At 49.1% G+C, this 19,923-nt stretch overlaps 1 protein-coding gene across 1 annotated transcript in view; it reads right to left on the bottom strand.

The window, feature by feature from the left end:
- PHF2 (PHD finger protein 2) overlaps positions 1 to 19,416 on the bottom strand; it is an 82,409-nt gene extending 62,993 nt beyond the window's left edge. The window contains 1 exon segment of the mRNA XM_032699131.1: positions 18,906 to 19,416. Coding sequence (XP_032555022.1) covers positions 18,906 to 19,003 — 98 coding nt within the window. The 5' untranslated portion in view covers positions 19,004 to 19,416.
- Between the last annotated feature and the right edge of the window lie 507 nt (positions 19,417 to 19,923).

The following is a 19,923-nucleotide window of genomic DNA, read 5'->3' as shown; positions in this document are numbered from 1 at the left end:
TCACTTGGGATACAGTTAGTTTTCTTCATAGTCACTAGGACAGGGCTACTGTCCGTTCTCTCTTCTCTGAAAGCTTGTTTCCTTTGAAAGTCACAGGGATCCCACCTTCAGCTGCTGTCCACTGGTCCAGCTGCACTGCAGTTGGCTGTACCAATCCTCACTCACTTAACCTGGGTCCCTACATTTTCCCTTCCCTGCTGTGTACACAGACCCTTCCAGGACCTTCCCCTGGCTGCAGAGGGTGTGGCAGTGTCCGTCCTCAGCAGGGAGATGCTCCTGGCAGCACTTCAGAGGCTGCCATAACCCAACCCCCAGATGCCTACAGACAGCATCCTCACCAAATTTCCATCACCAAATCCTGAATATGCCTGTTTCCAGAATTCAAGCTGTGGATGTGCAAGAGGAAGGCAGAGGAAGGAGAAGGACCTGCCCAAGGGGATAAAAGTGTCTGTAGGTACTCCCTGGGCACATCTAAAAATGTCCAAGTCATCTTGCTGTATGAAGAACTGCCGTGCTGGTCTGTGATCTCACACCCCACAATTTCAGCAGTGTAAAGCTGCACCTCAGGCTGATCTTTCTCACTCTTGTTTTCTTTTGAGGGATAATTTCCAGTTTCTGTGGATAGATCCAGAGTGAACCTCCAGACCCCATGACATTTGAATCAAGAGCTGGACAAGAAACAGAGCTTTCTCCACTGCTAAAGGAGTTTGGGTGCTTTTCTTGTGCACAGGTAACAAAATGGGTTTGGATTTCAAGCTGGATAGGCACATCTGCACTGACATTGGCAAAGGTGGGTTTGCAAATAATCAAGCTCTGAGGAGGGGAAATGTGTTTCAATCACTGGTTTTCAGCTTGTTGAAATCAAATGATGCCTTTGCCATCCTGCACCCGAGTCTGAGGGCTCACTTATACCGAGCAATGGCAGCGATTTTCCTGTACACAACCCTCTGGGTTAAACATCTCCATGGGAGGTCCCACAAGTCCAAGTTTTAGTGTTTCAGTTACTGAGGCTGCATAAACACTTTAAACCAAACCAGCTGAGTGCTGTCAGAGCTGCTCTGCCCAGGCAACATCAGTAACTTTATACAGCAATAACCACTTGTACATGTGTGTATTTATACACATAAGTACAACTCCGACTACTGCATGTGTTTGACTTGCTTTAATTGTGTCATCCATTTATATAACCATTTATATAACTTATTTTTAAATCTGAGGTAACTTATCACTGTAATTTGCATGAGCATGCTCAGATCTCCCTAAAAATACTGATCAATGATCGGCTCTCATTTTCAGTCTAAGTGCCCTTTGCATGTGTTCTTTATACATATATAAATACATATATATAAATTTATAAACACATGGAAATCCTGATAGTACCCTGGCGTTACCTTTTCATGCTCTATTTTGCATGACAAACATTTTGAGCCAACAGTAACATCCACAGAGAAGCTCCAAAATGAGTTGACAGTATCACGAGGAAGGAAGAAGGAATGGGAATGATTTTCAGTGTCATATTTACTAAGAACTTAATATATTAAACCCAACAACAACACAATTAAAGAATGATAAATTATTAACAGAACCCCCAAACCATTCTTGATTGTTTCCGTTGTTGAGCTCCATGACCTGCTCTTGTGTCTTTATTTCATTTCAGCACTTCAAATACGTTTTTCAAAAGATTAACATCAAATTTCAAATGACTTAATTACAGCTTTATCACATTTTATTCCTATTTCAAGATGCAAATTGGCTTTACATGTCTCCATGTACATCCATGCTGCACTCTGCATGTCCTTGCCATGCCACCCTCCAGCCAGCTCACCTCTGGGATAACCCACCCATGTGACAGTACAGGATCCTCCTGCCCACAGAGTGCTCAGCACTGTCCCATTGCTGAAAACAACCACTGTGGAGATGCTTCATCTTCACCTTTGATACACATGGCAGGTGTGTCTGGGAATGATGGATAACATACTTGATAGAGGGAAACAAAGCAAACCTGTATGTTTAGAAAACCATGGCAGCAATAGGCACACATCACACGGGTGTCCCAGGAGAACAGGCACTGGACTGGTGTGAAATGGTGTCCTTTATGTCCACGGACTCATAATGACTTGTTCCACCTGGTAATTCCACCCTGGTTGGACACACTTTACAAGCTGACTGGTAGCACTGGTCTCCCTCACACTCTCCCTTTTACAAGCTCTAGGATGGAACAGGTTGACGATGATGGATCGGTCAAAGTGGTTTGATGCTGGGGCCCCTTTTCTCCCTCTTGCCTCCAACAGAACCTCTATTTACTGAAGCAGGTCCCAAGGCTCTGCTGCTGAGCAGATTCCTGCTGTGGACTGTGTGGTTTGGGGTTTATCGCTGTTCATCAGCAATTACAGAGCACAAACCTACACACCACAGCAACACCTGCCATGGGAGATTGTTCCTTACAGCTTTTACAACAGCATCTCCTCAAGGACACCACACACATCTCCTGCAAAGCCTTGCAATAACTGGCAGCCCATCAGGTGCTGCAGCAGTACAAGCTCTCAGGAATGTCATAGGCCATTCCTAGAAAATGAATTAACTCCAAATTAACATTACATTCTACAAAACTGTTCTTTTAAGCCCTATTTTTGGATGAGCCTGGCTCAGCAAACACACAGAATCAGTCTTACGACATGGAGGTGAACTGGAGCTTACTCCTGTGAGAAACACAGCATGACTCTGGATGGGGCCCCAGCACTGGGAATTTCCAAGGAGGGAAGAGAGGTTCATGCTCATTCTAACCTAGGGAGACGGGGTGGGATTTACAGAACTGTTCAGGGTACGACGATCTGACCAACAGCCAGAAGGAATCTCTGCCCTTGTAGCTGCTGGAATGGAAGCAGGGCAATACCAAACACCTTTGAGTCACATGGCTGAAGTGTGAACAACCTTCCAGTGCAGCACACTGGCATTCCATAAGGTAAATCTGCCCAAACTGGAATGTGAACTAAAGCAAAGAACAGCAGGAAGCACACAGGGGTCTTCAAGGTTCTGGGCAAGGCACCTGAGGGACTCAAATCTCCTCTGAGCATACGGAAGGAAGAGTTCATAAGCTCAGCAAGTATCAGAATTTGATGTAACCAGACATTTTAAATGGAACCAAGTTCCCAGCTTCTTTTCTGGGAAACACATGGCATCCTGCCTGGGATGGCAGCGGCCCTGCCTGGCAGCCAAGACCAACGCTCCCAGTGCCAGGAGCCACCAGCACTTCCCTGCTTACACCTTTAACATTTCCCTGTTTAAAAATACAACAACCAAGCCTACAAACTTTAATCCAGCTGAGGAAGACAAATGAAATAGTATCTCAGTGAAGCTCTAAGTGCTCTTGAAAAAGAACTTCCCACCTCTCAGTCCCCAGTAGGACAATTTACTCCTATGGTCTTATTCTGGCAAACGAGGTATCTCCGAGATGAGATTTTTCTTCTCCCTTCTTATCAAAGCTTTTATGTGGGTTTGTGCCATTTCAAAGCACAACATATTTACAAGTTTAAAAAGTAAATCTGAACTCAAATGGAAGCAGTAACAAAGTAACTTGTCCAAAACTGATTTCCTTCAGTTCCAGATGATGTCATTACCGGTGAATAATAACGCAGACATGAATTTGCTGCCAACAGGAAACATTGCAGCATGAATGGAATGGAATGGAATGGAATGGAATGGAATGGAATGGAATGGAATGGAATATCCTGAGTTGGAAAGGACCCCCAAAGATCATCCAGTCAAGCTCCTGCCCCTCCACAGACACCCCAACAGTCCCACCCTGTCCCTGAGAGCATTGTCTAAACCCTCCTGGAGCTCTGTCAGCCTTGGTGCTGTGCCCACTGCCCTGGGGAGCCTGGTCAGTGCCTGATCACTCTCTGGGGGAAGAACCTTTTCCTGATACCAGCCTAAACATGTCAAAGTCTCATGTAATTTTGAGCCTATTTTCAAGTTACTCCAATGCATTAGGAACCACTAACTTCACATTTTTGCAACTAATTTGGTCCAAACTGTCATGGAAACCCCTAAATATTTCTTAATGCTGAACTGTGGAGGAGCAGTAACAGATCCAAATAGAATACCCAGTGACATCCAGTGCCACTGGTAGTGAGTTAGCAGTGGAGATTGCACAGTGCTGTGGTGGAGTTCAGGTTGATGTAAAGTGCTTTTTGCACCAGCTGACTTAGATGTCAGCACATCAACCCACCCTAGCAGGAGGCTGGAACAAGATGAGCTTTAAGGTCCCTTCCAACCCATTTGGGATTCTGTGATTCTATACACAATCACAAACCTCCTCTTTTCCTCCAGACACTTTTCATGCCTTTTTACAAACATGGCTTAAAGTGTTAATATTTTTTTCCTGTTTGTGACTTATCGACACAAAATCAGAGCTCATACTTGCTCTCCTCAAAGGGATAAGCCTTACCTGAGGAGTGAACCCTTCCAGCACATGCAGGCTGTGCTCCCCAAGACACTCCATCCTTCCTTAAAAAATGATTGTGTCATTTTCTGTGACATTTTTGTCCCCCCGAGGCCCTGTGGCACGAGCAGGACCTGGGATGCCTGATGCTGCTGAGCCTCCAGATCAGCACAGCATGGTTTGCAGCTAAAGAATCAATTCTGCTCTGGGGGGGATTCTGGAACTCCAAGAACACAAAGAAACACAAAATTCAGAAAGAACAACGAAAAGGCAGTGGCGGCCGGCAGGTTCAGACCGTGACCACAGGCAGCCAGGCAGGTTCTGTGCTCCCACTCACTGCGAGATTCCAGGTAAGTGTTCTTCAGAAACACCTCCTTGACACACACTTTCCTTCCTCAAAGCATTGGCCAACTCTCACATCATGAAAAAGCAGAAAAAATGATTCTGAAGAGCATTTGTGGCAAGTGCTTGGGATCTGAAAAACTTCCTTGTACCAAAGCAGAAAACAACAGTTCTGCTTGTTCTAAAAAAAAAAAACCAAAACAAAAAAACCAAGCAATCAATAATCCCCAACTAACCAAAGAGATCTGCCCACCCTCCCAGCAGAAAGACTCCTGGGAAAAAAGCTTAGGCTTGAGGACTTAAAAACATCAAGGCCTGGTTTGTCATTGAACACAACAGGCAACAGCAATTCTGATTGCAACCGACACGATGAATTGATCATTTCCTACTGCCCTTTGCTTTGGAAGCATCAGGGAACAACTCCAACTCCTGCTTATTCCAGGCCTTTGGGTATTTTTCAAATAGGATTGTAATTGAATTTCAACCAGGACTTCAGTTCAGCAATTTTAAAATGGAAAAATCCAGCAGTATTGTAAAAAGGGACATAGAGTGCATATGGGCCTTGAGTAGCTGGTGAGTTGGCAAGCAGCCTGGTAGGTACCTCACAGCTGAGTTACACATGGAGTGCAACAGCTTTACTCCTCTCTCTGGGCTGTGTCACAGCTGGTGCTGTGGGCAGGGTCAGTGCCTGTGGTGGCCCCTGGCCAGAGCATCCCCCTCCCTGGACCACTCCAGGGCACCTCCAGTGAAGCCCAGTGCTTGAGCAATCCTTTACTGGTGTGGGCAGCCAACATCATTAAAGGGCAGCCCCAGTCTGTAACTGGGAGTAGAGTACTCTGCCCAGTGACACACTTGGTGCAGGACTGCACTTACCATCTCCTCACTGGTGTTGTAACTCATGGCATCTCTGGATCTCAACCACAGTCACCCCACGGACACCCCTTTCCTTACCTGTTCCCCCTCAACACAGCTTGCAAACATCAGGAATTCATCTGAAACATGAACACCCTCTTTCAGTAACACCCACAGCACCCAACACGGGCAGTGGGCTGTGTCCAGCCTGCAAACTAAAGGGATATCACCACACTCCCTGTGAAGCAGTCACAGCCAGCAGTGAATGTGCAGGAGGAACACACAGCTGAGCACACCCAAACCGTGGAGTGACCCGGGATGTAAATTCAGGTACATTTTGCTGATGAAAATGAAACCGAGAATGGAGTCCAACAAACCTCCAGAAGAGTAAGTACATGGCATTTCCTGCATTTCCAGAAACCACAACATGTACACAGATCTATGTTTCCAATAGCAGATATAATGAGAGCTACATATGGTGACACACACTCACAGAACCCACCGTGGATTGTCACTCCTCTGCCCTGCCAGACACCTGGCAGGCTCTCGAGGAGAGCTGTGCATTCCAGACACACATTCTGCCTTAAAGAAATAATTTTTGAAGATTCCAGGCAGCAGAGGCCGACTCCACACCCTGACAGGTTTGCTGGGCTTCTCTGGAACAGAAACTGCCCGGGCTGTTGCTGCACATGTGGCACACAATGTCAGTCCGTGCCTGGCACAAGGGGAGCCAAGAGGACACCTGTGAGAGCAAATGCCCATTTGGAGGCTGGGATTCTGGGATTCTACAGAGGCAGCTCTAGGGGCCAGTCAGCCATCAGTGGCTGGCCCAGGAAACCCAGCAAGCTCAGATCATGACACTGCTGCCAGCCCTTCCAGTCCTCTTCTGACTCGGCCTTCCAGAACAGCTTTCATTCCCCTTCCTCTTCCAGAGATAAACTATTCACTTTCTTCATTAGGTTACATATTACATCTACAATATTAACATATTTAAATTAATGTGCACACATGAGAGAGAGTTAGAGTGAACCCAATCAAAGAGAAATTAACTAATTTGACAAAAACTTCAAAGGAGAGGAGGGGCAAGGCCAGTAATGGAACCTTGTCATCCCATCACTCTGTCCTCTGCCTGAACCTCTGTGTTTAACTGGTATGTCTGAAAATACAGAATCATGAAATGGTTTGGGTTGTGAGGGACCTTAAAGCCCATCTCATTCCAACCCCCTGCCATGGGCAGGGACACCTTCCACTAGCCCAGGTTGCTCCAAGCCCCATCCAACCTGGCCTTCAAAACTTCCAGGATGGGAAGCTTCTCTGGGCAACCTGTGCCAAGGTCTCCCACCCTCACAAGGAAGAATTTCTTCCCAATATCCCATCTAACCTTGCCCTCTGGCAGTTTAAAACCAGATCTTACCCTGTCACTCCATGCCTTGTCAAAATCCCTCTCCAGTTCTCTTGGAGTCCCTTCACTATAATTAAATTTAAATGTTGATTATTTAACACAGAATTGTGACTTGAACAATTTACACAGGAACTTTAAATCCAGAGGGTCTTTACTCTCCACAGTTCTGCCAACCACAGAGGAATCAGTGCAGCTCTGTGCACTCCAACCTGGGCACCAGCCATGCTGCAGCCACAGATAGATATGTTGAAAGACCAAGAAAAGCAGAAAGCATCATGTAACTGTCCCTCAAAACAAATTTTTAGACTATTGCATTGAACAGGAGCTACCATTACAAAATCCAGCCTGGTGGAACCACAGCAACGTACTGCTGCACATTGAGGGATCCCAGCTCCACAGCACAGCTCCTTCCAGCACAGGAATGGGCTCCACACTCACCCCAAGGGCAGCAGCACGTCATTTACTGAAACCTCAGTCCTAGTTTTACCAACACCATGGGCCTCTCACCCCAGTCTCGCTCAGCAACCAGTGTTTCATCCCCACCCATGACAGCTCCAGGTGCTGTGGAAGGAATGGGTGTTTTTCAATGGAAGCAGCGATGTCCTCAGGAATCAAAGATTGCTGGAAGATGTGGGAGTAAAACTGCAGGGGACTGTGAGCCATATGCCAGGGTGAAAGGCAGCGGTGGGTGAAAAACTGTTACTATTTCTGATACTGCTTGTAAAGCTGGAGGAGAAAGTCAGTGCCGAGGCTGTGTGTGTCAGGACACTGTGCCCTGAATGGATGGAGAGGGCTCTCAAGGAGTTGGATACATTATTTCCCTTCATTCTCTGGACACAGAGGGAGTTGCACAGGTCTGTTACAAACTGAGCCAGTGTTTCAGAGACATCCCACTCCCACACTCCTGGGGCCCTGCGGGGCTCTGCAGGTCGATTCTCCCACAGCGCTGTTAATCCCTGCTGGATTTTCCAGTTTTACCCTCTCTTCAACATCACAACAGACTGACCAGAGAACCAGGATGACTTTCCCCAACCACCCCAATATTTACTCCTGGAAAAGGCAGGCAGCTGGGGTTGGCTTTGGAGTGGTGATTCCTACTCAGCCCCACTGAGGGACACCAAGCTCTCCTGCAGGACTGACGATGGATTGTTCCCACAGCCAACAACTCCTGGGAGCTGCCGGGTTGTAGCTCTGCTACAACACCACAGTTGTGACTAAATCTAACACATGCCCACCCCATCAAGTGATTTCACTTCTCTTAAATACTCACACTTTGACTTATCAGTGCCAGTTCACCGTACTGGAGAGATTTTTTCCTTGCTCAAGCTCCAAGCAAGGCTGAGGACCTGTGCTTTAATTCATGGGCCAATTCAAAAGGTAGAAACCCAATTTCAGAACCAAGCTGCTTAAAAAATAACTAGTAAAGTCATATCTGGCTCCTTTACAAGTTTAATGCAGATAACCAACATTTGTCTGATAAGTTAGTGCAAATATAGACAAAGCAAAAGGGAAACATGAATGTGGAGTGCAAGAGATGGGAAAGACATTTACTGAAACATGGTCAACAATTAAAAGGTCTCTCTATGGAATGAGAAAATGAAGAATATTTCTTGGGCTATAGAAGAAATGTTCAGCTACTCTCTCAGCCTAACTCAGATGAACAATTTTATCATCTCACAACTAAAGAAGATGACTTGATGAGCAGAAGCACAGCATGATGGCAACACCTGACTGAGAAAGAGGCTCTTCACTAATGCAATAATACAGCATCTGGAAACTGAAAATAAAAAAAAACCTTGGACTGGAAATACACGTGATTGTTTCCAATAACAAACCAATAAACCCTCGGGACAACTCCTTAGTGGATTTGTTGACTTTCCCCCAAGACCAGCTGTGCTTTCATGCGGCCGATGTGTTTGTCCTGATGCAAAAGAGCTGGTGGATAAGAGTTCTGAATACTGCCAAGAACCACTTTGGTACTAGAAACTGTGAATTCGTAGGACCTTCTCAGAACACGCCTGAGCGTTCTAAGGCCTCCTCAGCCGTCTCAGCAAGAGCAAACTCACCCCTCTTAGAACAAGTCCCGTGTTCCCCTGTAAGGAAACAGCATCCTCAGCTTTTCCAGCCCTCTTTAACACGCTCTACCGTCTTTATGCCTTTCGATGGCAAAGCTTCACCGAGAGGCCTTGACTCCAGACCAGGAATTAACCAAGTCTTTGGAATGATTAATCCCTTATCAGCAACTAACTGAAGAGTAGCAGCATGAGTGTTTTGGACACGATGAGCAGGGATGAGAAACTGAAGAGAGGTGGCCCATGGACTCCCCTCACCAGCAGAAGAGCAGCCTTGGGCCACTTTGGGAACCCTGGATATCTTGTGCCTTCTGATGACACTTCTGGGACTTGGATTTCTGAAGTGACCATAGGAAAAAAGACTTAGCAGCACTACATTCTTTGCTCAATGACCCTTCATCCAGGTGTCCAGCAGGACTCATCACCACGACAGCATTCTTTAATTCCCCAAGAAATATTTCTGGGATAGGAAGGAGTTCACATGCTGTACTCATGGTAGCCTGCAAGGAGCCAGGGGTTCCAGTGGTCCAGCTCCCAGCTAATTCCAGCCAACAAACTGCTCAGTTTAGCTAAATAAATTAACAGCACACTAGATACACTCAAATTTTACATTCCTTAGCAACTGCTGCAATTGTATTTAAAGAGATTTAGGATCAGGAATAGAGAGGAAATCCCAAACGAAGAGCACAGTGACCCAGGAGATGCTCTCCCTGTTCAAACACACAGCAACAGCACTCTGAGCCCTTTCACCTCCCCTCCTGCCCCGACCCAGAGCCTTTGCTGAGATGCTCAATAAGGGGACTAAATATCACTCAGAACCTGGCTATGGGGATTGTGCTCCTGAACAATGATCCCTGGCTGTTCCGTGTGCTCCTGACACACGGGACATGGCACATACGGCACAGGAACAGCGTTCCAGCCAATTTTCACATTTCCATCCCCTTCCATTGAGATGCTAACAGCAAAAATGGAGGTTTAAAAAAAAAAAAAAAATCACAACTACTGACTCCCAGCAGAAATATCTCACGTCTTCTTTTCTCTTGTTACATCCTTCCAGTCTGCCAGATGAAAACTTCCAGGAGAAATGGTGTTTCTGAGAGTAAATGTACCATATATTTTGCTAAAAGAGGAAAATGCAACGAAATCCACGAGCAATTCCATGAAAACAACAAGGCACCATAACTCCAGCAGTTCTCACGTAGATTACCAGGTTAACAACTGCAAACAGGAAATGTAAAAATATCTTTGTTTCTGCAATTCTGGTTTATTTTTTCCCGTCAAAATGTACTATCGCTTAACTTTCGGCTCGTCTCGACCACTTGCTAAAACTAATGGATAAAACACTAAAAATTGCTGAATATCCCATTAGAGGCCTACACTGGTTAGCTGGGAATCTGTAAGCACATACAGACAGTGAAGCTCAGTGTCCTCACATTTGCCCTACCTGGAAGTTCAGGACCAAGCCCTGGCCTCATCTGGAGAAGGAGCACGCTTCACTTTTGGGAGATGTGCCTGGGAGGAAGAGAAGAGGGGAACTCCTCCATGGGCTGCGGGTCGGGGACCCTGCACTCATTGTCAGCCTCTTCTGACAACTCTCCACAAGAGCCAGGAGAGTGCAACAAGGAGGGGTTTGCACTCTCCAAGACCAGAAGAAAATCATCCCTTGGCACCCTGGATGCACCCTGGCCTGGCATCCCAGTGCTGCAGAACACCAAGCACCAGAGGAAAGGCAGGAGATCACAGAATCATGGAGTCCTTCAGGCTGAAAAAGATTCTTAAAATCATCATGTCCAACCATTCCCCACCACTGCCAAGCCCCCCACTGACCCGTGTCCCCAGGTGCCACATCTACACGTCTTTTAAATCCCACTAGGGATGCAGACTCCACCACTGCCCTGGGCAGCTGTGCCAGTGCTGGACAAGCCTTTTGGTGAAGATATTTTCCTTAATATCCAACCTAAACCTCCCCTGGCACAACTTGAGGTCATTTGCCTCAAGATGTTGCAGCCTGATCACATCACACTACCAGAGACCATGGTCCCTGGGACACCACTGCCCCTCAGAGAATGCTCCTCTGAGGGGCTTGAGCTACTCAGTCACCACGTGGAGTAGGGGACAACCCCCCAGGAAAACACCTACATGAGAGACCTGCTGAGACTTGCTAAACATCTTGTTATTGCCAATATATTGCAAACAGGAGGTATTTGGATGCAACAAACAGCCAGGTAACGTCCAAAAATAGATGTGCACAGAGCCCTAAAATAGACTGTGCACAGGCTCATTGTTTTCAGATAAAACTCTGGAAAGGCATTACTATTCATATCAGTCAGCCAGTGTAAGATTTGCTAATGTACACCCACGTTACAGTGTTATCAGCCACTGATAAGATACATAACATGGTCACTGAAAAACCCAGGTGATCTCACAGCATTAGCTCACCTGTATCACAAAAAAAGCCTCCGGCACTGCTACAGAGCATCTTTATAAGATATTTTTAATGTCACAAACCATGTTTTAATTAAGTCTTTTGAGAACTGTAAACCTACAGGCTGCCATACAGGAGAGAGCTGTCTGGACTAGGAAAACATTCAGTTTTTGGTGTAGATATATTTTACTGCTACTGTAAAATGTATATTGGTCAGAAAGAAGAAAATATATCAAGGTAATATTAAAGATGCTGGGGTTAGAGTTTTAGAAAGCCTTAGAGTGATTCTATAACATTTTCTCTCTTCCCCACTTTCTCCCCATATGTATTTACACTACTTTAATAACTTTTTTCCAAGACATCTTAATCCATTTCCTTGATTATGGAGATATTCAGCACTAAGGAAAAAGTTCCCCTCTGCTTGCAGAACTCATTTCTTTGTTGTGACATGGCTTTAATTTTTCTGATTAAGAGGCAGCACCTGGTCAGGCTGCTGCCATCCTGCTACTGCTCAACTTAACAGGTACCCAGGTGCCCACAGGACTCACAACACAGTGAAGACAAAGGCTCAGGCTGCTGGAGAGCACTCATTAATCCACTCTTTTTTTTTTTTAATGAAATATGAATTGTGCTTAACATTCATAACATTTTCAGAGGTGAGATCTGGGTAAAACCCTCTGAAATTAAAAGAATTGTTATACAGAAGAACTTTTCTGTGATCTTTACTTGCTCTCAGGTACCAGAGGACCAGACAGTGGTCATGTAGGCCTCAACTTCCCACACTACTGTCCACTCTTGGTATTACTTAGACTTGGATTTTCTAAAGCATCCTTTAATTAGCAGAATAATGCTATGATTTGTGAGCTGACACAACAAAACCTCAATGTCCAGGCCAGCTAAGCACTCATGGTACCTAAATTCCTCTTTGCATAAACTGGAGTCATCAGTTCTTCTCACAACTGGACTCCATGTCAGTTGAATGCTTTTTCAAACTGAACCCTCAGGCTCTTCTAACAAGCAAGATTAAATCCAAGACACTCAGGCACTGTGAGCCTGGAGGTGTCTAATGGCGATGCTCAGTTCCATGGCAAAGGACAGACTGAAGGAGAGGCACCTGTTCTCCTTCACAGCCAGCTTTGCAGGCCAAGATGTTGCCCTGGCACCCACTGAAACCCATCCACTACCCAGGCAGTGGTGCAGAAGAGGAGAGGAGGCTCAGAAATGGGAAGCTGATGCACTTCTTGCATGAGTAGCTAAACAGGGAGCCTTTCCTATTGTTCAGTTGTGCCAAGCACTGTTCCTGAGAACATCAGCATTACAATACCACCATGGGAATTTTAAGGGTGAACGCCAGTTTCTGTGCAAACTTGGTTTTTGGAGTAAGAATTCAACCCTTTTAATATAGACCAAAAAAGCAGGGTTTCAACCTCCCAGTGTATTTTCTCTGCAAGATAAAACCACAAATAAACTCAAGGCTAGGTTGGACCGGGCTTGGAGCAACCTGGTCTAGTGGAAGGTGCCCCTGTCCATGGCTGGGGATGGAACAAGGTGAGTTTTAAGGTCCCTTGCAAACCAAACCATCCTGTGATTCCATAATTCTATGATAAAACTTTATATTTGGAAATCTGATACACAAATTGAGGCTCTACTTCTAACAAATACTTGCAAAGTATTTCTGCAGCTGTGATTGATACTGCAACGACCCGAGAGGTTCTCTGAGGTCAGCTGAAAGTTTTAATGGCACGTTAAAAACTCTGACTTATTTTCCATCCTGAATCCCAGGCTCTTCCTCAGAGCACAAATGGTTGGGAAATGGTAAGATAAGAAGTTTATTCAGCCATGCCAAAGGACCAAGAACACAGCACTGACAACATGGCAACACACAAAACCGACTCACTGCACCATCCAGCCAGACTTGTGGTGCTCTGGAAGGTGGTGTTAGTCATCCCTGTGGGACCACACAGGAGTATTATGGAATCCCAGAATGGTTTGGGTTGGAAGGGACCTTAAAGACCATCTATTTCCAACCCCATAGGCCATAGGCAAGGACACTTCCCACCAGACCAGGCTGCTCCAAGCTCTGTCCTTGAACACTTCCAGGGGTGAGGCAACACTTACAAGTCAATAAATCCACCATCGGTACTGGGACAAGTGTCCCACACATTCCTACCTCTGTGCAGCCCTGGACATTTAAAAAGAATTTAACTGAAGATATAACATGGAATTGAAAGGAAAAAAGCTTCTTAAGTTCTCTGGTCAGCTTCCAGCAGAATAAATAATGCTGTGGTACTGAAAGGAAAGTCAAAGTGACAGCAATTTCAATCTGAAAACAAGAAGGTTTTAAGCAGTTTTAAGTTCCAATCTTCTTCACATTCCATACCGAGATATCAGATTTTTAACACAAACGTAGGTGTTTTTCTTTGTTTGGGTTGTTTTCTTTCTAAGGCAACCAACGCCCACTAAAGTGTCCATGCAGATACTTTATCCACAATAATTACCATGCTTTATGGGCTCTGCAAAGTAATTTCTAAACAACCTGGCTTGGTTTTTTTTGCTGGGAACAGAGGACAAGAGAAAGCGTTCTGCTATAGGCATTAGCATGGCTTATTCCTGATAGCTGCTGTGGTCAGGTTCCCAGGGTGACTGAGGCTGACATGTTGACTAACTCTTCAGGAAAACTTGAAATAATATGAAATTTTTAGTTATTTGAAAAACCTACACACCTTGGTCATGTCTGAACTCGGCACACAAAAGGAAATCATTCTGTGCACAGCACAATTAACCTCAGGGACTCCCTCTGCTGTGATAATACCAAGGCAAACAACTCTGTAGTTTTAGGATTATCTTCATCTTCAATTTTTACCCAAATTTCCAAATTTGCCCACAGCTAGTGATAAGCCTGAGTAAAAAAGAGGAACTAGATGGTGCCAAGCAAAACCAGACCTGTTTTTGAAAGGAACAACACTGAACATTCCATTATGAACATAAAATCTCCCCATGCACAGGGTTAACTTTGCAGAGTAGCACATTGTGCTTTCCTTAGCCCAGCCACGGTTCACTCTGTGCACTGGGGCATCCTGAGTAACCCAAATCATCATTTTAGGCTACTCTGGTAACTGCATGAGCTGCTTTTAGGTAACTAAACCTTTTCCTAAGTTATTGACCTCTGCTAGGCCTGGGGCAAGAAGGTTCAAAGTTTACATATACATGGGATAACATAAAAAAATACAAAAATCCTTTTTATTTCATTTAGCAAGCATGACCCCACCCTACAGCACCAGGTGTGTGTTATAAGAACAGGTAACAAAACACTGTAGAGAAAATGAATAATTTACCTCCCCTCACCTACAGCTGTAACGAGTAACCCCGTACAGATTTCTAGCTGAACAAACTATTACAAAAGGACTTGCATTTCCTTGGATGTGAGGTTCTGTAATGTTCCCATTGTAGATGAGAAGAGGCCTGTCATTATGCACAACTTCTTCCAGCCCTCAGCAACTTGTCGGCAAACCCACCCCTGCCACTCCCAGCTGCTGGGAAGGTGTGGGGGAATGGAGGATGTCCCTGAGGGGGCTCCCACCCCACACACAGCTCCCACCCCACACCGTTCCCACATCACCCAGTTCCCACATCACACACAGCTCCCGCCCCACACACAGTGCCACTGGTCACAGCCAGCAGCGTCACCTGGAAGCTGAGGAGAAGGCAGAGTTCCTCACCTCACACAGCTGTACAGGCTGTTCCACCACGGTGATGAACCACCTTGTCCCACATCCCCTGTGCCCAGAGAAGCTCTCCTGTGCCGTTTGTCCAGCCAAGCCTACCCTGGAGATGGCAGAGTGTCCCTAGGCACCTGCTGAGTCTCAGCTTCTTCATACATCAAGGCCACTCCCTCCTCCTCCTCTTTCCTGGCCTTCTCCAAAGCCCAGAGAGCCACCTCCCACCCCAACCACTCCCCACACCCTGGTGTCACTGCTGCCTGCAGACCTGGTGCTGGGTAACAGGTGGAACACATCAGGGCTCCTCCCTGCAATGGGATCCAAGAGGTGAGGACCCTGCACAGGTGCTGGAATGGCCAGGAAACCAGGAGCACCAAGGATGGGCTGTTCAGGGCAGAGCATTGAGGCAGCTGAGCCCAAACTGCCACGTAAAACAACACACGATCTGCACAAAAAGAGAAGTCCAACAGCCCCATGCCCGCTTGAGCATTATTGTCATTTGACTCTAAGATCACCTTCACCCTTTCCTGACAGCTGGAAGCTACTTGTCCAGAGCAGCTCAGGCAAACAGAGAGCACAGGAATGATCCAACCTCACTCTCATGAGGAGTCACAACCAGTGTCCTGTGAACACACCAGCAGCTCCGTGGCTCAGCACATAACAGTGTCCAAGGGTCTCTGATGTCAGAGTCACAACAGAGGGGCCAAAAATCTTCCAGAGGAAGGCACAGCACTCACTGAAACATCAGCAACACCACCCCAGACAGGCTGCCACAGGCTGCTGACCCACAAAACAACACAGACACCTAATTTCCATCACAAGAAACCTGTCAGGTGTCCATATCAATTCAGTCACCACATGCAGGCCTAACACCACAATGATGGCACTGCCCAGGCCAGCGTAGTGACCACTCCAAGGTGCCACCCTCCCTGCCACACAGGAGGTTGGAGCCAGCGGTGAGGGGCCACCCTGACATTCTTCAGGATTAAGCAGTGATTTCTGCAGAAAGATCTAACACTGATTCTCAAGAGAAAAACTCCCTGGAAAAGACAGTAAAGACCATTGGTGATACCTAAAACCCCCAGAGAAGCCCGAATCCATCCCTCTGGCACAGGATTTGGGAAACAACATGGAGCAGCGATTGCCAAACTTTAGCCAGTGTCCTGTCAGCAAACTGCCAAGTACCCAGTGGTGGTCTGGAGAGTGCTCATCCCACATGTGGCGAGGGTTCCACCGCCCTGTCTCCAGCTTCTAAACTGCAGTACATAAACTTAACACACTTTTGATAATTTGAAAATATCGATTTGCCATCAGAACCGCCAAAGTGGCCACAGAGAGGTTGCCCAGCCTCAGACGTGTGGGAGACTGTGATTGCTGCAGGGCTAAACCCATGAAAAACATTTCTTTAAATATTTGGGAACTCCCATCAGAAGGGAAACATGAAAACACCTGACCCACTTCTATAAAACCAAACCAGAAATGTCACCCTTTTTTCTGAAATGCACACTGTACATCATGTTAACAAGAGACAAAAGTATGACTAAATGATTAAAACACTGGGCAAGGCTCCTGAACACTACGCAGCTTGGCACACTTGCTTGTTTTTGGTGGCAGCACCTATATAACATTGTATTTTTGGTCGCAGTACTATATAACATTGTATTTTTTTTTGTTGCGGTTCCATATAAACATTAACACCAAGAGTGTTTTGAATGTCCAGGAGAGAGACAATTTTATACAACTAAACCCTGATTTTTATTTCCTTTGTTGACTATTTATTTGTTTGCATAATACCAAGAAAAACAAACAGGGCCATAGATAAACTGTTTGCTACTAAATACTCCATGAACTTCTCAATACAATTATCTCAGGTTTTGACACGGTGAGAAATGAACTTCTCTTCAGCTTCCTTTCTTTAAAATCAATCTCTGGACACTACCGTGAGCTAAAGAAAAACGGTGCAGCCCCCCCAACAGTGCTACAAATCAATTCTACCTCTTTATGCCACAAAACGAAACACCTTTCCTTGTGCTATTGACCCTGAGCTGCCCACAAAAAGATCATTTGCTTGATCAGTTACAACTAATCTCTTTCCATCCGTTTCAATCAAAATTTACCACCGTGTGCAGGCAGCTCAAACTCCTTTTGCCGTTTACCTCTTCAGGAATCCACTCTGTCATCACTGTGCTTGAAAATCTCAATTTTTTCACGTTCTTAAACTTTCTAAATTTCAAGTACACATGCTTGAGGCTTCTCTCCAGCCTCACCTCGTCATCTGTGCCCGAGTCCTCCCTGATACGGGCCAGCGCACGTCCTTCAAAGCCTCCTGTCCCGCACCACACGTGAAGAGCACCCTTCTGCCAGCACTGGCACTAGGACTGGTTATTTCTGTATTTTCCTTCCTGTTTCTACACAGCCTTTTGCGTAAATGGCAGAACATCGTTCCTAATGCCACGGCAAAGTTTCTCGAACAGTTTTTTCCGCGCGCGGAAGATGCGCGGGTGCCCCAGGGCCCGCTCGGGCATCCGAGAGCCGCACGGGCAGCGCCTCTCGCCTCCCCCGCCAGCTGTTCAGAGGAGACGCTGGGCGCTGGTTCCGATCAGAGACAGGCAGCCCAACCCGACTGAACCCCTGCCGTACGAAGCGCTCGTCCAGGTGATTCACCTGATTTTAACTGCACTTTTTACACTTTTATCACTCCCGCTGACGCTCCATCCTCCTCCTCCTCCGTCACACCCGGAGGGAGCGAGGGGTCCTGCCGGGGGGCTGCCCCCGCGCCCACCCCCCTCCACCTGCCGCCCCCCTTCCCCGGCACCGGCCGCCCGGGCAACCCGGTGGCTGCTGCGGCTTTCGGTCCCCCCGGCCGCCGCCTCCCCCCACCCCCATCGCACCAGGCACCGCCGAAGTTCCGCCGCCCGCCCCAACTCCGCCGCGGCCGCCCATTGTCTGCGCGCCGGGAGGCGCTTTGGGAGAAACGAGCCGAAAAGCCGAGTCCCCCGCCCCGCCCGGCCCCCCCGCCGCTCCCCTGCCCGCGGCCCCGCCAGGCAGGCCCAGCCCCGGGCCGGGCGGGCGCGGGGGTCCCCGGGGGCGCTGCCCGGGGGAGCCGCCCGGGCGCGGGGTGGGCGCTGCGCCAGCGGGGTCTCCCCCGGCCGCCCCTCGGCCCCGCTCCCCGCGCCGAGGGGCTCCAGGGCGGGCGCTCCCGCAGCCCCCGGCCCGCCCCGGCCATGGCCGCCCTGTCACCGGGGAACACCCGCGGGGGGCCGGGGCGCCCGAGCCCTGCCCGGGCGGGAGAGGCCGAGGCGCCGCGGCCGAGCCCGCTGACAGCGCGGCCGAGCTCCGCGTCCCCCGCCCCGGGCCCGGCTGCGGGAGGGACGCGGGGCGGCCCCGTCCCCTCCCCGGGTGCGCACAATGGCCCCCGCCACCCCCGGGGGCCTCCGGTGTCAGCGCGGGGGGAGCAGCTTTGTGCGGGTAGCGCGGCCCCGAACCCCACAAAACACACAAAACCAGCGCGCGGGCAGCGCGGGAGCGGCGCCGGGGCAGAGCCGGCTCCTCCTTCCCCCGCGCCGGGAAGGCCTGCGGGAGGGAGCGCGGCGGCGGCGGCGGCACCGGGGGCGGCGGGGCCGGGGGCCGGGGTGCGGGCGCGGTGCGTTACCTGCCGTGGAACCAGTCCTTGCAGGCGTCGCACTCGATCATGAAGCGGGTCACGTCGTAGGGCAGCCGGCAGATGCAATAGACGGGCACCGTCGCCATGTTCGCGCCGATCCGCTCCGCTCACGGCGCCCGCCCGCCCGGCCGAGCGGAGCGCGGCGAGTGCGGGCACGGCGGGGCCGGGGCGCGAGGGGGGGACGCGGGGGGGAGAGGGGAGAGAGTGGAAAAAACGAAATAGTAAAAAAATAATAAAAAAAAATAACGCTAAAAAACCGCGGTAGTGGATTTAGGGCTCCTGAGGGGCAGGCGAGCGGTGCCGGAGGACAGAGAAGCGCTGCCCGGAGCCGGGGGCCATGGCCGGGTCCCGCCGCCCGCCGGCGCCGCGGGCCGGGGCTCTCTGTTGTTGTTGTTGTTGTTGTCCCTCCAGGATGGTGATTCCCGGTGCTCGGCGATCGCGGCGGTGCCCCCTGGTGACAGCCCGGCGCGGCCTCCCCGGCGGGCCCGGCCTTGCGTCAGCCCGGAGGGAGCGGAGCCGAGCGGGGCCGGGCCGGGCGGAGCGGAGCCGAGCGGGGGCTCCCCGGTCGGGGCCGGGGCGCGGCGGGGGCTCGGCGGAACGCGCGTGTTTGTGTTAACCCCCGCCTGCCGGGAGGGAGCTGCCCAGCCCGAGCGCCCCCGCCCGCCCCGCCGCGGGGGCCTGCGGGGCGGTGCGGGGGGACCCGGGCGGGGGGCGCTCGGGGGGTGCGGGGACGGGGGGACCCCGCTCGGGGGGTGTCGGCGGGAGCGCGGGGGGCGCTCGGTGTAACTGCGGGGAGCTCCCAGTCCGCCCCAAGGACCAGGAAGCCCGGGGAAGTGGCCGTAAGTGCGGTGCGACCCGTAGGAACAACGCCCGGAGGGGGTGTGCGAGTGGGGAGGGCGGGTGGGGGCACACAGATATGCACCGGGGCTGGTTCACATTGAAAAAAAAAAAAACAAAAACCCACCACTGAAAAAATGAGCTTCTTCCTATTCACTAAAATCAAATT

This window comes from Chiroxiphia lanceolata, chromosome 11, assembly GCF_009829145.1.
Source record: "Chiroxiphia lanceolata isolate bChiLan1 chromosome 11, bChiLan1.pri, whole genome shotgun sequence".
NCBI classification, from domain to species: Eukaryota; Metazoa; Chordata; class Aves; order Passeriformes; family Pipridae; genus Chiroxiphia; species Chiroxiphia lanceolata.
The sequence above is the reverse complement of the archived record's forward strand: the minus strand, read 5'-3'. Positions and strand labels throughout refer to the sequence as shown.